This window comes from Paramormyrops kingsleyae, chromosome 24 (assembly GCF_048594095.1).
Source record: "Paramormyrops kingsleyae isolate MSU_618 chromosome 24, PKINGS_0.4, whole genome shotgun sequence".
Lineage (NCBI taxonomy): Eukaryota > Metazoa > Chordata > Actinopteri > Osteoglossiformes > Mormyridae > Paramormyrops > Paramormyrops kingsleyae.
The window spans coordinates 16339795-16360355 of record NC_132820.1 but is presented as its reverse complement, the minus strand read 5'-3'; the positions used below and the strand labels follow the sequence as shown (position 1 = coordinate 16360355).

Below are 20561 nucleotides of genomic sequence, written 5' to 3'. Positions count from 1 at the left end.
CACCGACGAAAGGCACCTTTCGCTAATGGCGACAGCCAGCTGGAAGTTTTCCTTTACAACCACGACGGCTCTTCCCTCTGCCAGCTTCAGCAGCTGTTTAAAAATTAAATTAAATAATCTGAGACTGAGCGTTTGGCTGTGATTAAAACACTTGCTAGAGAGGTAGCTTCCGGCATAAAATACTCTGAATTCCCCAAACATAGCATATCGCTCTTCTTAGAAGAGATGATAAAATATAACAGGTAAAAGGTGAATGAAAGTGTTAGGAATTAGACTCTATTACAGTACAGCTGATTCGGAGAAGAGTTTCCAAAAATTATGCAACAGGCCAGGAAGAGGAAAAAAAAAAAAAAAAGAAAAAAAAAAACTCCTGAGAGGGAAGTTTTCTATAGACATCAACAGGCATTTGCAAGCAATGCTTTACTTTTATTACAAATGTAATGATGGCTATTGAAAGGTATAATAGATTAAATATACATCAGTGAGTCATACATTTGCCGTCAATCCAAGCTTGAGAGGAAAACTCAGAAATTCCATTTAAGCAGAGTGGAAGAGTTAATATCGTTACAGCATACAGGCCGATTCTCAAAGGGCTGCATCCTTACTTTGGGACTGGTGCCTTAAAGGTTCATCAGAGTGACATCAGCAACTGTATATCTGGGGCCTCCACACACAATGCTGTTTTTGTCCCGCAAATAACCACATACCAAATCAACAGAAAAATCAATGTAACCAATTTATTGCGCTAAATCATAGCAATTTCAGCTTTTCTTGCAACCTAAAGAGATTCACAGCGGGGATGGTTTTTGGTTACTTTTCACAGCATGCGTCGAACCCGTACTTGTGCGAGAATGGACCACGCCTTCTCAGGTCAAAGGTTAACTGCCCGCCCATTTCCTAAATACAATGACATCGCTCTGTGGTTGGTACAGCTGCTCAACATCTGTCCTGTATTTGACCACAGAAAGGACCCCTGGCTGGACCCTTGAATTCAGTGTTTAGGTCTGATTTGTGAAGCTTTCTGTGATCAGGTAAAAACAAAAACAAAAGAAAAGAAAACAAAAAACACAAACCACCAGTTTGTTCTACCAAATACATAAGGAAAAAAAACACAAAATAAAATGTTCATCTTTAGTTCCAAAATGCCTTTGATGTTCTAATTCCTTTATCTTAATTTCACTGGTGCGAATGCTTGATAAATTGCTTGATAAAGTGCATATTCTGAATGTCTGCGCAAATAAACATCAAACGAAAGATTACGGACAGGAATTCACACAGGCCAAAAACCTTCAACTGAAGAGTTTCTTCCAGTACGAAATATACACTTTGTAATATTTTAATGAAAAATAAATAAGCAATATAATTATATATTTCCCCTCAGAGTATGAATCATTTTGCATATGAAAGTACATTTGCCAGTGTCTATAAATGTAATATATAAGATATTAAAAAATGAATTACTCAGATCATACGTCTAATAAGAAGGGCATGGGGCAACAGTTCAGATATTCACTGAATATAAACAGTGACATGTAAATTATTTCATTGCTATTATTTCAGACCGATTTCCTCGATGCACAAACATGAAATACTGTGTCCTTACTAATATGTGTCAGGACTATGGGAGCCGCACGGAATAAAAGAAACGTGAAAATTGAAAACACGTTAAAATCTACAGCCTTAGCAAACAGTTTTGCAATACAGCTGAAGCGTAGCTGTACGTCTGAAATGCACGCTTGGTTTACAAAAATAAAATAGTAATACAATTCGTACACTTTCTCACCACATCCAAGATCAACCAAATTAGTCATCTAGTAACAAAATACTGAACGCACGCCAAGAGGACCGGGAGTCTCAGATGACTTCTTGTTTCATGTGTACTTTAAAACTGAGTAGTCTGACAGGCCATTCACAGTTTTCATGGTATTACAGACCAGCTCATGAGGCCACTTTTCATTTCCAATTACTCTGCCTCAATGTTCTCCTTTGTAGAGAGTAGCTCATGATACTTAGGACATTCCAGAAAACCCAAAAACAGTGTCCATCGAAAAACAATCACTTCACTTCATTGAGATAACATGTGCAGGTGGTCCTGCCATCTCACGGCACGTTTCCTTACATTTCTGGTGGCGTCTACCTTTCTGTCATCTCTCACAAATTGTCACCACTGCCCAATTAATCCCTAGCTCTCATCTCATGCGATCTCTAATTAATTGCTTAAGGAACAGAAACGGTCCATGTGAAATGTGTTTCTGTCCAGGTTGTCCTGAAGGGTCCGTCAGCGGCTGACATGTTGGCGCCGCAGGGAAGCCGCCGGCGGTTTTCAGAAACCTGGAGCTCGACGCTTAATGGCCGCCGTCCTCCCACGCAGAGTCGTTCTTTTGTTTCGCTAGCTTCCTGACCATCCTCTCCAGCTCTCTACGTGACTTTTGCTCCTCTTCCAGATACTGCTTCATCTGTTTATTCTCCTGAGGGAACGAACCAGCATCAGACGCAGATCATACTTTTGCAAACACCGTCTCCTGGCCCTCTGCAGCAGGCAAACCACAGCATGATGTTCATCATGAGCAGAAAACCAAACCATACGAGTACAATTCTCATTGAGTTCCGTACGGATTTTTATGCTTATATGCACACAAAGTATTTTATGCAATTGCATTACCTTCTTTAATTCAAGGACCTCATCCTTTAATGCGTAAACGGCATCAACGAGACTCCTGCAAAAGACAACTTGTTTAGGGATTTCCTTTTGGGAAAGAGGTGGAAGAAGCTCCTGATTGTAACCCCAACAGAATAGAATAAAGCCTGATATATGGCTGTGTTGGTATGACATTGGTAGGCGTGGCCGGGTACCCTACGGCGTGGCTGGATACCCTACGGCGTGGCCGGGTACCCTACGGCGTGGCCTGACACGTGCCTCCCCAGATATGTAACGACATGTTGCAGCAACGCAGACCATGCAAAAGTGAAGATGTTTGCACCGACATAAGCCACTTGTTTAGGTCATGGCATGAGCTCTGCATACAGCCATAACCATAACCAATAACCATAAATCAGGCTTCAGGACACAATCCCTCTCCGGTCATACTTCTCCTCCACCGTCATCTGTCCGTTGCTCCTCAACTCCTCCACGATGATCTTCTCCTCCTCAGGCAGGAGCACCTGAGGGACGCACTCCCTCCGAGCACCTGCAGAGCGACAGCAGTGCTGAGCAGCTTCATCTACACGATAAAGGTCAGAGGCCCAGAGAAGCCCCTTGCAAATGACTTAGTTCTGTTTTTGTGCTATTAAGTGGCACAGTTAGTAACAGACTTAGCCCAGAAACACTAATTAGTAAAAGGCTAAAATACAGAAATCAAGAAAAACCTCCACATTGAATGAAACACACGCACAAGTCTTCAAAACAAAGTTATTAATAAGACTGATATTCATATATAAAACATAAATGGAGTCTGGCATGAGACACTATGCGTGTTTAGCTGACGTGTGGGAGTGTGAATGAGGGCCACGTTATAGACACAGATACGAGGTATAGGGTGTATCTGTGAAGCTTAATGATACCACTGGATTCTGTCTTCATGAATTTATTCGTACAAATGTTAAAAGACCAAGAAGCTATGAGGAGGATGCAGATTCCAACAGTAAAAAAAATCTCACACAAAAACGTTGCAGCTAACAAACAAACATCTTTTTTGTTAACTGAGCTTCCGGCCAACATTACAACCACAATTGTGATGACGCCTCAGTTCACGGCGCAATCTGGCTCGGATGCACGCTGCAAAGCTCTCCTCTTCAGCTTTCATGTGGCTGATGTTTTTTTCAAAAGCCTCTGCTGAAGCACGATGCCATTTATACTATGTTGTGTATACTCTATTGTATTTACTACACTGTGTATACCATGTTGTGTATACTACACTGTGTATACTATGTTGTATTTACTACACTGTGTGTACTATGTTGTATTTACTACACTGTGTATACTATGTTGTGTATACTCTATTGTATTTACTACACTCTGTATACTATGTTGTGTATACTACACTGTGTATACTATGTTGTATTTACTACACTGTGTATACTATGCTGCATATACTATTGTTGTGTATACTATACTGTGATTACTATGTTGTGTATCCTATACTGTGATTACTATGTTGTGTATACTCTGCTGTGTACACAAGGCCCTGGGTCACCCGTCGTGGATTAGCTTCATGGGTGATTTGGAGGGGATTAAACACTTGGCCACAGCCACGACCAGCATGTCTGAGAACAAGAGGAACTGAGTGATGCAAATTGGTCCAGGAAAGGGGCCTGAGCTGACCGGTGGTGGCCTGGTGGAAGCCGGCCCCTGTGCAGTACGCCTCGATGACCTTCAGGATCTGTGCGTCCTCCTCCAGAGCCGCGGTACCTTCAAAACACAGCAGAGCAACAGCGAGTGAGGAGGAATCCTCTCGAACAGAGAAGCTCTCAAAGTCGCTGCGCCAGCGTCTTGGAACGGTGGAAAATGTCAGCAGCGTTAGTCACACCATCCACTGCGAAGGATCAGCAAACAGCGTCTGTCTCCTCCCACACCAAACGGCGCTGACTGACACACAGGTGGCTTTCAAAGACACGTCGGCGATCCCATACAAACACTGCGGCCCAGCCTGGCCCGGCACGGCCGCCATGGGACCCGGCACGGCCGCCATGGGACCCGGCACGGCCGCCATGGGACCCGGCCGCCATGGGACCCGGCCGCCATGGGACCCGGCCAGCAAGCGACCCGGCACGGCCGCCAAGCGACCCGGCACGGCTCCCAGCACCTTGCCCCTCTGCTGGGAAGATGCATGCTGTGGAGTTTTCCTACTTACTTTTCCTCAACAGGAATTCATCATCTGATGGTTTTCTCTCAGTTTTTCTCTTCTGGAGAAACTTCGTAATGGGTCTGGGGCTTTTGCTGGAGTCCTGTGGAAGTGAGAGATGGTGCTGTGAGCTGTCTGTGTGTTTGTATGTATGTGTGTGTGTGTGTGTGTGTGTGTGTGTGTGTGTGTGTGGGGGGGGGGGGTTAGGGTCTCCTGGAGAGAAACCAAGTGCTACCTGCATCTAACACCTTTTTTTATGGCTGCTACCAGCCATATTACCCTGTACATTACAATGCTTGTGGTCCTTAACACTTAAACCACTTAAACCAAATGATAGTGTAAGTAAGTCAAATTATATTTATGACCTGCTGTAACGCAGTGTCACAATTATTAAAAGCTTGAAGTGGTTGAGAGGAAAGAAGAGATTTAAACATGTCAGGTAATAAATGAAATAATAACAATTATTCAAAAATGATTTGATTTAATCTCCCTATTGGTAATATTTATTTAAAAGGACTTATTGAATGAATTAATTGTCTTTTTCCTAACACCACTTTCTAAGGTCACATAGAGAAATTTAAGAGCCATATAACTGTCAGTGTCTATGTGGCTGGCTCACAGCCGTTCTGTTTTGCAAAGGAGGTCATCATTTTATATTATTCTTTGCATGAATTAGCTACCCATCATCTTAAGGAAAACCCCCAGAAACAAGACAAATGTTCACGTTATTGACGTTACACTTTTAATACAAACGTAAGCTTTAGAGATTGGCTACGGGAGCCAGTAAAGCAGGCAGTGCACGCGGTCCAACGGAAGACCGGGAAGCGAGCAGAATCACCGCCTTCCCAAGTCCATTTTAGCCCCATCCACAGAGCAGAGAGGTAACCTGAGACAGCAGGCACACAAGAGATGCACACAAACAGCAAACACGACTCAGACAAAACTCGGCGGGGGGGGGGGGGGAGAGCTCGTTTATCGCCCTCCAGAGAGGCAACGGAAATGTAGACGGATTTAGACGATGCCAATGGGTGAGGCCTGAAAGTCATTTCACCTTGATATTCTGGATTCTCCAAGGGGCGACACGTCACATTATTTATGCGTGTGCACCTTAAACGGAGAGTATAAAACAAACATGACAAGAGAGAGCAACAGGGAAAAGGACTGAGGGAGCAGGTAAGATGAGGGAGAGCAGAGAGAGCAGGACACTGGGGAGAGTGACATGGCACTCGAGCAAAGGCAAGCACACACAGAGCTCATGCCTTACCTTCAGGATATAAGACATCCTCTACAGAGAGCAGGATGGGAAGAGAGAGAAAAGGTGCATGAGCAAATCCATACGAGTCTGCACTCAACTCAAAACACATCATTTCAGTGTCCTTCCGGAACACGCTGGCTTTGGGCGGCCGGCTTAGGTGACACTCGGTGAGTCACTCTGCCGGTAAGAATGGCACTTTCTGTTATGGGAGAGACCCAGAACGCAGCGAAATCCCGCGGAAAAGGAAAGCTATGTGTAGTTTTATACCTAACACACCAAAGGAAAAGTTGTTGAAGTGACGATCAGGAAACACGGGAGGCTGTAAGCAGTGGCGCCCCCTGTGGTTCTGGTTGGCACGCGTTGGGGGTAACTGTGTTTTTTTTTTTATCACGTGAAGGAACAGTGCAGATTTTGGTATTTCCAACACTGTTATTAAATCAAATATCAGACATGATCTTCTGACTAATTTATATATTCTGCGTATGAAAGGTGCACTGCATAGTGCTATGTAGCTTATAGCTGTGAACTCCAGCTTACAGACAGTCCACTCTGGATCACCACACATCTAATGCCACAGCAGGCTGGCAAATGCCCGCCCTGTCACGCCGCACCCGCCTGTGATTAAACCTGAGCCTGATCGCTGGGTAGAGCAAGTATGCAAAACTTTAACCCAGAGAATCCAGAGAAGCCAGGCAGATGCCCTACTGCAGTGCTGTTTCTTTTTTTGTATAAACTATACACCGACAGGAAATTCTGCTTGGAGAAACCTATGTCAACCTACTTCCTTGTAACTCAGCGCGGCAGACGGCTTCAGTGGGGGTGCAGGCCGTAAGCAGCTCAGGGACCAGGGCTTGGCGATTTTCGGGGGCTCGAGGGGTCCGCGGCTACTGAGGGGTGAGCCGAAGCCGTGGGGGGAGGCCGGGTGCGCTGTGGCGCCGTGAGCAGACCGGCCGTCCTGCAAGATTGAGAGAGAAGCTCACCTGACAGGGTCTGCAGACATTTCAAAAGGCCTACAAACAAGGACATACTTCAGGGCCTACAACACAGCCTTCGTGTTTCCCGAAAACACGTTGACCGCTTATCAGTATGACGTTGTACTGTGGGTTCAGGCCAATTTATTTTTAAGACGTCAATGTCTAATTTTTAGGAATTAATTCCATCCCGCAGGTCAATACTTTGTGGCGAGGTTTTTGGCAGCCAATACCATTCTTAGTCTTTGAGGCTTTTTCAATATGAACTTAAGACAATTATAGTTTGGAATTTCAACCATTCTTCCAAGTAGATCTGCTCCACCCCAGAAATACCTGCCATACCACAGGCTTTCAACTGCAGAATGCTGCTCATATTTTTAAACAATTCCTTTGAAATGTTTGCTGTTTGCTTTGGTCCTGATGATGAAAAAAAAGCTTCCACCAGCATGGCGTGCATTTGGCCTGGCATGCAGATCAAGCCCCCAGTATGACACTGTCGTGCCAGTGAAGGGGAGGGTCAGGCCTGACCTGTTCCAAATATAATTCTCTGCTTGCAAGTCAAAAATACCTCAAAAGTTCCAAGACCAAGCTAATGGTTTCCACAAACGTCTAGGTATAACTTGGTGTTGGCTTTGGCAGAAGAGGGATCCAGCTTGGAATTCTCCCAGAGGCCAAAGTTGCGTAATGCACATGGTTTGTCTTAGTACAGCTTTCCAACACAACAGAAGGGAATACTTTCTGAAGGCATTAAATAAAATATGATATGCTAAATTACTAAATTTGGACTAAAGAATTAATTGAACACATAAATTATTTTCAGTGAACAATACAATACATAAGAACCTAAGAAATGTACAAACGAGAGGGGGCCATTCAGCCCATCGAGCTCGTTTGGGGAGAACTTAACTAATAGCTCAGAGTTGTTAAAATCTTATCTAGCTCTGATTTAAAGGAACCCATGGTTTTAGCTTCCACTACACTAGCAGGAAGACTATTCCATACTCTAACTACACGCTGTGTAAAGAAGTGCTTCCTCAAATTCTTTTTAAAATGTTCTCCCGCTAATTTCCACTTATGGCCACGAGTTCTAGTATTTAGACTAATATTGAAATAGCTATTTGGCTGAACAGCATCCAGACCTGTTAGAATACGCCTTAAGATAATCCAGGGAATAATATGTTGATATTACACATCCATGTAGACGTCAGCGTCCTGCTCCATGTAACTGCCGTACCTTACAGACAGTACCCACTGGACTCCCTCCCTTGGTCAGGTGCTCAAGCCATTCCTGATAATCCTGATGGCTACTGCAGAGAAACGTTATCCGCTCACCGGAGCTGCCTGTTGGCAGGAGCAGACACACATACGCACATGAGAATCTCTCTGTGTGGGTCTCCCTCACTGCACATTACATCAAGTATCTCCCTCACTGCACATTACATCAAGTATCTCCCTCACTGCACATTACATCAAGTGACATCAGAGAGACATTCCCAATATTTCTTTGACATTTCAATAAAACCTGAACATATATACATAGTAAGATCACTCATTTTAGAACAGACTTCAAAAATGTGCCAAAAATATGATTGGCGGATGGCATTTACCATTTGCATGAAATACTCACACTTGCTAAAATGTGCAATCAATGCATTTTAAGATGTACACAGTGTCCCCATAAGTGATGGGTGAATACACAATCCCATTCCAAGTACACATACTTCTAATACTCAAACGAGGAAGCGTCAACTCGTAGGGCAACAGACCTGTCACTTCGAAGGCATGATGGCCATTTTCGGAGTCTTCTACTGGCTTGATCACAGTTGAAGCAGTCAGTGGTAACCTTCCCTGGAAGCCGGACACCGTAGCGTTAGTATCACAAGGTGTGAGCGAGAGAAGCCTGAGGAGTCCCGCGGATTCTCACCTGGTAGATGAAGCCACTCATTCGGGAACTGCTGGACAGCATGATCAGGAGCCCTTGGAACAGCATCAAGTAGCGCTCATCTCGGTCCTGTGATGGGTGGGCAGGGACACACACATACACACAAGGTCACACAAAGATCTAAACTTGTTTTGGAGATACTCTAACCCATTTGTCTGACCATACCGACTTGGCCAATATCAAAGTCGCTCAGATCTTAACCCCTGCCCATTTCCACCATATAACTCCTTGACGATAAGTTTGCTTACTGTCAAAGATGTCCCAGACCATGATACGCAACGTTTTTATGATAGTCGTTATTAGTCTTTTCTTGTGGTCAAAGGCCAGTGAGGTCGACCTTTGTTATTAGAATAAAATTCGAATTCACGTTTGAATTTTTGAAGATTTGTCTAGGCTGCTATTACTTATCTAACATGCATTTCCTCATTTTTGTTTTGCCTAGTGGCCCTTGTTGTTTAATGTAGAATAATGGATCTGCCACTAGGGGCAGACTTCCGGGGATTTATTCAGCTGGTCAGAATAGCTGAAACATGCCAGCAAGAAACTAGTGAAATAATGTGTCACAAGACAAGAAGAATCTGATGATATGAAGAAAACCTGAAAAGCGCAGCCTGGTAACTGGATTTAGCTGGCGATTTTGACCATGGGGACCAAATGTATACGCAGAGATTGGACAAAACGGTGCACTGAAAGTTGATTAAAATAGTCCGCAAGAATATGGATCAGACAATGAGCGGGGCCATACATAATTATATAAGAGCAATTAATTTGAAAGTAACGGACAGCGTCCGCAATCAGCCTGCATATGCGTAGCTTAAGGAAACACGAGAGAATGAGGACCGCCTGGGTGTGCGAGTAAAGCCAAATTCGAGAGTCTCTATAGTGAAGCCTGAACATTATTCAGATCAATGGAAAAAAGAGTTGAGTGACCTCTAGAGAAACCTCACGGGATTAGTAACTCGGGTCAGTCGTTTAGTGATTGTGATGGTAGATGGAAAGCCAGAGTATATGTAAGGGCCACTATTCAGTCAGTCACTGGTGTTAAGGTAAAGTCCTTCTGTGTAGTGAAGTTGGGACATTTTCCCATGACTGCCATGTCAAAGACGTGAGAAAGGTAAAGTGTCAACTGATTCAGGAAAGGAAAGTGTCGGGAAATGGGCAGGGACCCCAGCCAATGAAAAAGCTGGAGTCCTTAGTCGAACCTGCTCCACCAGTGTTCAGGACCAATCCACTAACTCCAGGGCTTGGCTGCCATGGAGATTAAACCAGTCCATCCTCAACAGTGTCTGCAATGGCTGAAGGCATTTATGTCTAAGCTCTGCTGGACAATGGCTCACGCGTCACTATAATAAATAGGGCATTCTGCCAGAAACACAAAGCTGTTGCCTCCCATTAATGGTCTGGGGATTTACAGACTGGTAGTATCCACAAGATGATTGCATTGAAATTCAAATAGAGTTTCCTGCTCAGATCTGCCCATTGAGGATATTGTGGCAATGCTTGTGAATACCAGTATAAAAATGATTAGACTGCAACAGGTATGCAAGAGGGAAAGGGAAAAGGGGTTCCTTTGCACGTTCAAGATACATCCTACTGTGAAAGAAGCTTTTAAGCAGGTGCAGGCTCAGGAGACAGTTGAGGATGGTAGGAGGGATGCTGTTTGATATGCTAAAAACAAAGTTATGAATTAACCACATGGCTGGGTTAATTGATTTCTTGGTGAGGCCTGAGTACCTGTAAGGAAGCAAAATAAAGCAATATCGAGTGATATCGCTGATGACAATGGAGGGAAGGGGTCTTTTTTTTTTTTCCATGAATCACCCCAAAATACCTCTATATGGGCTGTCACTTGGAAACCAGGAACACCAATAGTCCTCTTGTATTCAGTAGATGTGGTGGCCTGGAGCATAAAGGACTCAAATGATGGTGACTCATCTCCTGAGAAGTTTGATTTTGGTGATTCACCACTGAGAGCTGAGTGGAAAGTCCTCCAAGATGCTCGCAAGAGGTGAAATGTTCTCACAGACTGAGAGAGAGATACGGGATGTTCCAAAAGTGTGAAACAAGAAAACCGAATCTGTGGTGAAAGGTCATCTCAGAGAGGGACAGGGAGGCTGCCAGCAGGCAATACTGCTGCAAGAGGAATCCTGCAGATGTTACAAGGTGCGAGTGTTATCTCACCTTCCAGAAAGCATGTGTGTGGGTTATCACACATTAAAGCAGCCTACCATTCCTGAAAAGTACACTGCTTACAATTGAAGGTGCACTACACTCCCTTTCTGGAAGGAGGTGGTTCTCAGTGTGGGATTTACGCCGTCGGTATGAGTACGGTTAAACTCACTTGTCGTCAATACAAGATCTCGGCGAGAAATTAATGCAAATTTGGATGAAAATAAACATTGAGATGTTGCATAATCTCGTGGAAACAATGTCATTACGCATTTAATCGATAATCAAAGCTAAAGGCAGTCCAACAAGATCTTAAAGTGCACACCTTCCTTTTTTTTGCCAAGGCAGTGTATATGGGGCAAGGCGGTCAGGATGCCGCTTGGCTGCACTTTCTACTCATATTGAAGTATTGTCTAGGGAAAAAAAAAACTGAGTTGCTGGTGCGTTCTGAAAAAGTCATCTTTCCATTAATGAAAAAAGGGGTGCCAAGCCTAAAAACATAAGGGGCATCCCCATATCATCCTTTGGGGGATTCCCAGCCAGAAAGTTTCAGTTGTTGACACAGCTGAACATGCTTGGAATTCTAATCCCCACTCAGAAAGCAAGTCAACACCTTAGTCATGTAGTCCATGCTTTCACTTGTTCCAAGAACGAGGCTACAGGGATCCCCCCTGACCTGCTTATGTTTGGATGCCTGGATTGGGCCCCAGGACACACGTCCTGACCCAGGAGAGGTGGAACAAGTAATGATAATAATAATAATAATAATAATAAATTTTATTTGTATTGCACTTTATATTTTAACAATCTCAAAGTGCTACAGAGTAAAATTAAAGAAATAAAACAGGAGAATCTATAAAATATTTTAAGAAAATGTCTTTCTAAAAAGATGAGTGCAAGTTAGTTGAGCACAGTGCGTCTAAGCATGGAAGCCCCCCTCAATAGAGTTGGATGCCTCGAGACCGGTCGGGCCAAATACTGTCGTACACAAGAGGGTTAAACCTGTTATTGCAATTTCTGGTGCTCAGCACTCATGAATCCCCACTCTAACATGTGGGGGTCCAGGAGCAGAAATGTTGAAATGAAGTGGCCAGAGTATTATTGTTTATAGTACTGTGTACACGCTGTTGACTGTACTGTGTACACGCTGTTGACAGTACTGTGTACACGCTGTTGACTGTACTGTGTACACGCTGTTGACTGTACTGTGTACACGCTGTTTATAGTACTGTGTACACGCTGTTGACAGTACTGTGTACACGCTGTTGACTGTACTGTGTACACGCTGTTTATAGTACTGTGTACACGCTGTTGACTGTACTGTGTACACGCTGTTGACTGTACTGTGTACACGCTGTTTATAGTACTGTGTACACGCTGTTTATAGTACTGTGTACACGCTGTTTATAGTACTGTGTACACGCTGTTGACTGTACTGTGTACACGCTGTTGACAGTACTGTGTACACGCTGTTGTCTGTGATAAGCCACTTTATGATATTTTTTTTCCCTTTTTCTTTCTTTTGGAGAATATAGTATGACTGATTTATTTTTGCTGTTTTTATTGTGGTCATCGAATTTGCTTCACATTTAATATTCAGATTTTGTTTGTGACATTATTTGTGACTCCTTTCATTTCTTGTAATAAATGAATGCACAAAACTTTACAAGAAAAAAAGGGGAAGACTTCCTTTCACATAAACTGGGGGAGGTTTTCAGAAAGGGAGGGAGAGGAAAGGCTCTCAGTAGTGGTTAACTTGGAAAACTTTCTTTGGGAAGGTTTTGTTTTCCCTGTTCAAGGGTTTGACTTAAAGTCTGCAGCTTATACGGCGATTCAAGTGCAAGTGAAGTCAATGTACTGGCCTGAGTACTGCACAAAACTTTTCTCCCATGGATGGATGGATGGACCGTGTGAACTGTTTTCATCCACCATCTTCATCTGCTGCAGGACAAGTTGAGCTGATCTGCTTTGCCAAAGGTTGGGTAATGTAGCCAAGTCTTTACTAATATACAGAGGTAGATATTCCGGTCCAGAAAGCAAAAATCCAGAGCAAGATTTCATTTCACCCAACCAGCTGAAGTACTTACAGTCACAGAGTACTTCAACTGCTTGGGCGAAACGAAATCTTGATCTGGAGTTTTACTTTCTGGACCTGAACTATCCACCGCTGCCAATATATACAAAACCAGTCAAAAGTTTGGACACACTAACCCATAGAAAAGTTTATTTGGACTATTCTCTACATTTAAAAATAATTATAAAGACATCAAAACTGTAAAATAAAATATGTATGGAATTATGCACTAACAATAAAAAAGGATAAAAGGGGAGACAGCACTGTGGGTCGGGACTCAAAAGGTTGCTGGTTCAAATCCCTGGGATGGCAGAGTGATCCCACCATTGGGCCCCTGTACGAGGCCCTTAACCCCAATTCCTCCAGGGACTGGCTGATCCTGTCTCCCGTATACCAGTTTCATGAGGTGGCCTCCTGGGATGCTTTTCCAGCCGTCCTATAAACGCTGAGCTCTTATTGTCCACGTTTCCTTCATTCTCTGGTCTAACTCCTCTAAAATTTCTGTTGTGTTCAGGTCAGGTGGTCAGGTCATGTGATGCAACACTGGTATGTCCAAACTTTTGACTGGTACTGTATAAAATATGATGGGAGAAATTATCAGAGGATGGCTCTGCAGAATGGTGGCAGGATCATTCAGAGGAACGCTCCTAATGTGGCAAACAGATCAGTACGTGTAATGAAGGACAGGCTGACTGCTGGGAAGCTGCACAGGGACAGGCTGACTGCTGGGAAGCTGCACAGGGGCAGGCTGACTGCTGGGAAGCTGCACAGGGACAGGCTGACTGCTGGGAAGCTGCACAGGGACAGGCTGACTGCACAGGGACAGGCTGACTGCTGGGAAGCTGCACAGGGACAGGCTGACTGCTGGGAAGCTGCACAGGGACAGGCTGAATTCTGGGAAGCTGCACAGGGGCAGGCTGACTGCTGGGAAGCTGCACAGGGACAGGCTGACTGCACAGGGACAGGCTGACTGCTGGGAAGCTGCACAGGGACAGGCTGACTGCTGGGAAGCTGCACAGGGACAGGCTGAATTCTGGGAAGCTGCACAGGGGCAGGCTGACTGCTGGGAAGCTGCACAGGGACAGGCTGACTGCACAGGGACAGGCTGACTGCTGGGAAGCTGCACAGGGGCAGGCTGAATGCTGGGAAGCTGCACAGGGGCAGGCTGACTGCACAGGGACAGGCTGACTGCTGGGAAGCTGCACAGGGGCAGGCTGACTGCTGTGAAGCTGCACAGGGACAGGCTGACTGCTGGGAAGCTGCACAGGGACAGGCTGACTGCTGGGAAGCTGCACATGGACAGGCTGACTGCTGGGAAGCTGCACAGGGACAGGCTGACTGCTGGGAAGCTGCACAGGGGCAGGCTGACTGCTGGGAAGCTGCACAGGGACAGGCTGACTGCTGGGAAGCTGCACAGGGACAGGCTGACTGCTGGGAAGCTGCACAGGGACAGGCTGACTGCTGTGCCGGTCCTGTTAGAGTAATAGCAGGCAGCCCTGCGGCCATAACATGCCCACATCCGCCGCTACCAGCTCATTTTCAATTGTCTTTCATACCACTTCATGTAAAGGTGGGACGACCTTTTCCATCCTAAATTTAGATAATCTTTGTTTCGGTAGCCCGGTGACCCATTTCTGGTTATCATATTACTAATTTAACATCCACAACAAAAACTGAGCTATTGACAAACATTGTCGACGAATATTTTCCAGACCGTGTTGAACATGAGAAATGTGCTAGATTAGAAAAATAAAAGTATCACCAAGACACTGGGGGTTGTTTAACTGAACTGATAGGCTGATTTCCTGGCCAGTGCCGGGCCTGCACTGCCAGTGGTTAACAAGTCCCTGTATTTACAGTTGTGCACGCTACCCCCCCGCAATCGCTGACTCACCTCGCCTGACCCGCTCTGCATGTGAACTTGGGACATGTAGAGCACGGGACCCAGCCCGAGCATGGCCTCCCCCTCCCAGCCGCGCACGGCCTCCGACAGGATCTGTCGCTCCAGGTTCTTACGCTTGCGCAGATCCTGACACTGTGCCTGCGCAGCCAGGAGACACAGAGGAGACACTGAGGGCAGGAACCAGCACAAGAGACCATATCAACGCAACGTGCGCAGATGCAGCTGGGGTAGCTGATGTAGCTTGGCCATGGTCAAACGCTTACCTCCTGCCAAAGTGCTAAGAGTCTACCTGGGGCCAATCAGGCAGATCGAACGAATCATTACAAACTGGGGTATAGCAGCCAGTAACAGCAACTACCGATAACGTAATGTCAACAACATAAATTTCTTAGTTCTTAACGTAACAAAAGTTGACAATGTAATAAGTCGCCAATAATGTAATAACTTTATTATTATGATAACATTTTCAGCAAAAAGTTATGCTACTGGTGAGGAAAATGTATTACATTATTGTAATAAATGTATTACATTACCGGTCAGTAATTATGTTATTGAATGATTATTTCCCTGTTGGGAGATATTACATTATTGGTAGTTACTACATTATTGGCTGCTATACTGGGTACTTTACAAAACAGAAAGGGGTTTTCAAAACCGAGGAAATCTATTTCACAAAACACACAGAATGGTGTACAACGCAACGTTAATTGGATGTCGACGAGAATTCTACTTCGGTAAAATGTCACCTTTGGAGACAGGACACCTACAGCATGTGGAATTACCCAAAGATGATTTTACTGTGAACCTGAGAGAGCTGAAGGCTGCACTCAGGGAGACACCCCAGGTATGGCCTTATGCAAAACGACCCGCTGGAGCCAGAACGGGAACACGGCTCTGCGGCCGCTCCGACAATCCGCCCTGACTCACGAGTTCCTCCGCACTTCTGTAAGACCTCCCTCACGTGGAAACGGAGCTGCCTCTGCTGCTCTCATCCACCTCCTTACGCCGCAACCTTTTCCGCGTCTCAGATACTATTTCTGGTGCTTTCCCCAGCTGCGTTGGCTAACTCTGACAGCACGCGGGGTGCCCAGCCAACTGGGACTCATTTTCCAGAGTCGCGTTTAGAGTAAGCGCCCTGCTTGTTGTTGTTGCTCGCCGCCGCGTTGCCGGGGCGGTCATGTGATAAGGCTGCAAGCACCCGAGTAACCGCGTCCGTGAAAGAAGAGAGCAAACCCCTACCACAAGGTTCTTGAAGGCCGTGGTGGCTTTCAGAATGTCGCTGTAGTCCGGATGGGCCTCCTGAAAGACACACATTTGTAGTAAACAACATTGAGGAACTGCACAGTGTTTTTCTTAGCTTTCGTTATTAGCAAATGTTTTTCGGGCCAGGAAGGGCCACATACCTCCACATGCCTTTCCAGCTCCTGCAGCAAGGTGGCGTACTTCTCGAGCCTCATGAAGGGCTTGCTCAAGCCCGTGGTCAGCATGAGGATGCCTGGGCTGCTGGCACCCTGGCTCTCCATGAACCGGTCGAGCTCCTCACTGCAGAGTGGACACATGCACAAACGGGAGGCTTAGGTAGCTCAAGCATGCAAGGCGAGGGAATGGGATGAGTGACCCCTCCCCTCCCCATGTGTCCGTCACATAAGAAAGATACAAAATCACATTAGACCACACATACCACTTCTTTAAGGCATAAAATGCAATAACTAAATCACTACTAAATATTAAAATTGCATCCATCCTTCACCATGTTAAAGTTAATTCATATTCAGTCATTTTCGTATGGCTACTGTAAATTTTATTCAGTTTACTGCTGCTTAAAGATCATTTTTCTTACTTTACAAACAAAAAGAAATGCACCTCTATCAGTTTGACCACAATAAAAGACATCTTGTCAGGTTAGAAACAACTTCCTTAGTTTGTCTCCTCAGATACCTTCTTTCAGTTTCAACACCAATTAAAAAGTGCAAATCACAAGAGAAAACAGAGAGGAAGAGGTGATACACAAGTTTCAACAGGATGTTCGATGCAGCTACTGTTTCTACAAAATGCCACAACTGACCTTTATCATTTTTCTCGTACTTCGCTGGAAATACAGGTGGTTTTTCAAAAAAGCTGACTGACAGAACAAAAAACAACATCTTCCAGGGCCAGAGTTCAAGAGCCGTCCCCTGTCACATTACTGCAGCAAGAGCGACACCTACTGGCCGTATTCTGAAGGAGACGCCCACGCTCCGACAGCTTTATTTCTTCGATGACACTGACACGCGATAATATTCTGCAAGCTAACAAACGCATCTCAGCTATGACTGAAATTGCACAGCTTACTCTGTCCCCTACTAACCTTGACACTCAACACTGTGGCACATGGTGATTTTTGAAATAGGGGTAAGATCTTTTCCCTTTTTTAGTAGCTCTGCTACTTATATGTAAACCCTACTCTCCTTTATCAAAGTACTTCTTTAGAATGAAGTCCACAGCATTAGCTGCAGTGTCTGCCATGTTGCTGCAAAACCTCTAGCTCAGTTTGGACACATGAACAGCTTAGTTAACACGCTAACTAGTCTACTAAAAACCACTGAACTGGAAAATTAAACTCAGAACTCAATGATAACGACTTTATTTACCATGTTTACAAATGCCAGTGACGAAAGATGACTTAAGAAAGGAGAAACTGTCACTGGGTTCCAGTGAAATACTTCTGTGCCCCTGCGAGTGACAGAATGACGGAATGCAGCGAACCAACGCCGGCAACACTATGCGCAGGTCGTCAGTCGTGAGCTTTATTCTTATCGGTAGTTTATCGTGTCTCGTGCAGAGAAGGTGACTTCCAGGTGGGTCTAAAATATCTATCTGCAAGTCTGTCTGTCCAATCAACCTTTCCTAAGCAAAACCTACGTCTGAAGCTCTCACAGACTCCCAGTGAAGCACGGCGTCTGGATGGGCTCCGAAATCACGTAATCCGAGCACATTCACGAATAAGCTTTTGTCTATTTCCCATTTAGACAAAGCGTACAAGAATCTTCCAGAGTGTTCCAGTGAAGCACAGTGTCAATACATGTCTGTGGGCATCCTGGCTTTAAAGGGAAAATTAAAGTATATATTGTTGAAAGAATCTTCTGTGAAATTATCAGCATTGCAGTTTAATAATTGAGATGAATTACACTCCTAATGTGAAATAAAATTCCTTTACATGGAGGAACTAATTCAGTTTTTTGGGCAGTTTTTCTGCTTCCCGCGTCTTAGAGGAGTCGCTTACGGGCTGCTGCCATGTAACAAGTCTAACGGCGTGTTGAGCGAAAGAGTGTCGACTTAAATGGCAAGCAGGACATCGCACCTGTGGTCGGTGAGCACGGAGACGGCAGCGGGGTGGCCGGAACAGTAGTTCAGGTAGAGAGGCTTAATCTGGCACATCAGGTTTAGGTAGCACCCCCCCAGACGCTGCTGGGCCTCAGGCATCCTGGGGGGGCAGAGGGGGCAACAGCGCTTTGAAGGTGAGCCGGGCCGTCACTGACAGATCGCTGAGTCATGACCTGATGGCCACACATTAGCACTCCGCTAACACGTGCAATAGCTTCCCTGCTCATACCTTAAGGGATTAAATAACAGATTAATAACACCAGGGGGTGCTGTGACACAGGAAATTAACAGGGAGTAATGCTGAGGGAAGTGAACTAGAACACATGTAGCAGCCAATAATGTAAATAATATAACAACATGCTATTAACATAATAAATCTCAGTTTTTAATGTAACAGAAGTTGATAATGTAATAACTGATCAATAATGTACTAAGTTATTACATTATTGGCCAATTATGACATTATCCACTTTCATTACATTAAGAATGGAAAATTTGTTAGGGTACTGGCAGTTATTACATTATTGGGAGTTATTGCATTACTAGCAGTCACAACACATAAATGATCACATGATCTTCAGACTAAAATAAATGTAAGTGACATTAAAATATTTTGAATGGTCAAGACCAGTGTTTCCTAATCTGTTCCTAGGAGACCCGTAGACAGTCAACATTTTTGCTCCCTACTGGGAGTCAGTGTCCCACCCCCAAGCACCGGGTTGGGAAGCACTGGTCACGACGATAAAATACAGAAACAATCAGGAGGCAGTTAACAGGCCAAAGGCAGTGGCCCCCAGCAGGGGGTGCTCTCTCACTCGGAACCCAGGCTACACCAGCACTCAAGAGTGGGACAGTATGGGCAGCGAGCGGCATCCCCTCCCTCACTCACTTTGCACACTCCTCCAGAGCCACGCAGAAGCCCTGCTGAAAGCTGAGAATGTCCTCCAGGTTCCCCAGCAGGGCGGCACTGTCTGCGCTGGACAGCCTGCGGACCACACATGCACTGATCACCACACCTCAATGTAATGCTTTTCTGTTATGAATGGAAAACCTATCATAGCATAAATGTAAAAATGCAGAAATATACACACGTCTGCTATTAGAACGTGCTAGAAATACATGTTTTGTGGCGAAAACAGAAACACCAAACCCAGAGTACAGGACTTCCCTGATGGGCAGTCTGGGGCCTACTCTACTCTACTGATAATAAGCAGAATCTGCTGGAAAAAACACACCTGCTGCCCAACAGGAGGGTCGGCATGGTGGCTCAGTGGGAAGCTCTGCTTCCTCACACCCGCAGAATGTGGCTTTGAATCCCCCTCGGCGTGTATGGAATTGGGTTCTCTTACACTGGTTTCCTCCCATGGTACAGAGCTGGGCTAAGTGTCTTTTTTTTACATTGCCCATGTTGGGATGCAGCATGCGTGAGCTTGTGTGTGTGTATGTACCCTGTGACAGACTGGCAACCCCCCCACAACCCTGACCAGGATTAGTGGCTAGAAGATGAATGCTACAGTACCAGTCAAAAGTTTGGACATGCTTACCCATAGAAGGGTCTATTTGTAGTTTTTCCCACATTTTAGAATAATTATAAAGACTATAAAATAACATGTATGGAATTACATACTGACCAAAAAAGTATTTTAAAAATGTATTTGTTTGGGAGGGGGGCAGCTCTGTAGGATGGAACTCAGAAGTTTGCTGGTTCCCAATCCCTGGGTCGGCAGAGTGATCCCACCATTGGGCCCCTGAATGAGGCCTTAACCCCATTGGTCCAGAGACTGGCTGATCCTGTCTCCTCTAAACCAGATTCATGAGGTGGCCTCCTGGATGCTTTTCCAGCTGCCCTGAAGGAGGTCCTACAAATGCTGAGCTCTCATTGGCCGCTTTTCCTTCACTCTCTGGTCAAACTCCTCCAAAACCATTTCTATTGTGTTCAGGTCAGGTGGTCAGATCATGTGATGTGACATTCCATCACTCTCCTTTGTAGGCGGCTTGGCGTGTCCAAACCTTTGACTGGTACTGTACACATATATTAGAATC

The 20561-nt window shown here is 45.1% G+C and overlaps 1 protein-coding gene across 2 annotated transcripts in view; it reads right to left on the bottom strand.

Moving 5' to 3' along the window:
• Positions 1-723: 723 nt before the first annotated feature.
• LOC111860548 (rho guanine nucleotide exchange factor 6) overlaps positions 724-20561 on the bottom strand; it is a 47154-nt gene continuing 27316 nt past the window's right edge. Inside the window, exons 8-22 of one of the 2 annotated variants that reach the window (XM_023844353.2) lie at positions 19408-19503; positions 18496-18618; positions 16559-16697; positions 16395-16454; positions 15147-15293; positions 8992-9078; positions 8834-8915; positions 8302-8408; positions 6878-7051; positions 6106-6126; positions 4851-4944; positions 4322-4408; positions 3089-3188; positions 2663-2717; positions 724-2468 (exon numbers count right to left, since the gene is read on the bottom strand). In XM_023844353.2, coding sequence (XP_023700121.1) covers positions 2346-2468; positions 2663-2717; positions 3089-3188; positions 4322-4408; positions 4851-4944; positions 6106-6126; positions 6878-7051; positions 8302-8408; positions 8834-8915; positions 8992-9078; positions 15147-15293; positions 16395-16454; positions 16559-16697; positions 18496-18618; positions 19408-19503 — 1495 coding nt within the window. In that variant the 3' untranslated portion in view covers positions 724-2345. The remainder of the gene's footprint in view (positions 2469-2662; positions 2718-3088; positions 3189-4321; positions 4409-4850; positions 4945-6105; positions 6127-6877; positions 7052-8301; positions 8409-8833; positions 8916-8991; positions 9079-15146; positions 15294-16394; positions 16455-16558; positions 16698-18495; positions 18619-19407; positions 19504-20561) is intronic. The other variant, XM_023844354.2, reaches the window with a different exon arrangement.